This window comes from Sphaeroforma arctica (assembly GCF_001186125.1).
Source record: "Sphaeroforma arctica JP610 unplaced genomic scaffold supercont1.8963, whole genome shotgun sequence".
Taxonomy (NCBI): Eukaryota; class Ichthyosporea; order Ichthyophonida; genus Sphaeroforma; species Sphaeroforma arctica.
Window position 1 is genome coordinate 534 of NW_014031595.1, and position 619 is coordinate 1,152.

At 44.4% G+C, this 619-nt stretch overlaps 1 protein-coding gene across 1 annotated transcript; it reads left to right on the forward strand.

Annotated features, from left to right (window-relative positions):
* Positions 1 to 352: 352 nt before the first annotated feature.
* SARC_16820 (hypothetical protein) lies at positions 353 to 578 on the forward strand (the record flags this gene model as incomplete). Its single annotated transcript, XM_014289078.1, has 1 exon — positions 353 to 578. A coding segment is annotated over one exon (226 nt), but the record flags the coding sequence as incomplete, so codon positions are not given.
* Positions 579 to 619: the final 41 nt, after the last annotated feature.

A 619-nucleotide genomic window follows, 5' to 3' on the forward strand; every position in this document is an offset into this window, starting at 1 on the left:
TGTATTGTATACTCTGCATGTTTCTGCTATTTCATCAATATGGACGTATCCTCTATTTTCAATTGTATTGCATGCTCTGCATATTTTGGCTATGTGCCTATGTATGATACATAGAACTAACAAAGATGTGCGTGTTGGATTCTGTCCAGCCAATATGTCTCAGGTGGACTCCTATCTAGCGTGAAATGATGCTTATGTGCACCTGTATGAGCCGAGCTTTTTGTTGCCCAAAGCTTGAATCTCAAATATCAAGTCGCACGTATACCTTACGGAGCAAAACACGATATCATGAACTATGGTTCGTTTCCAAATTCTACTAAAAATGGATTTATTTGCACTCATGCCTCTGCAGAAACAACCAGAGGAGGCTTTGAAGCAGTGCAAATACGTTCTTGCTCGTAACGTACGCGATGGCAAGGCTTTATATCGCGAGGCCCAGGCGTACGAGCAGATGGGCCGAACTATTGAAGCAGTGCAGTCTTTAAGACGACTTCTGGCAGTAGATAGGACGAATAGGGCTGGCAAGGAAGCCATGGCGAGGCTGATGGCCGATGCAGTCCACCAGACGCAGGCAGGAGGTACGCGCGTCTGTACTCTGATATATAAACATATATGTATA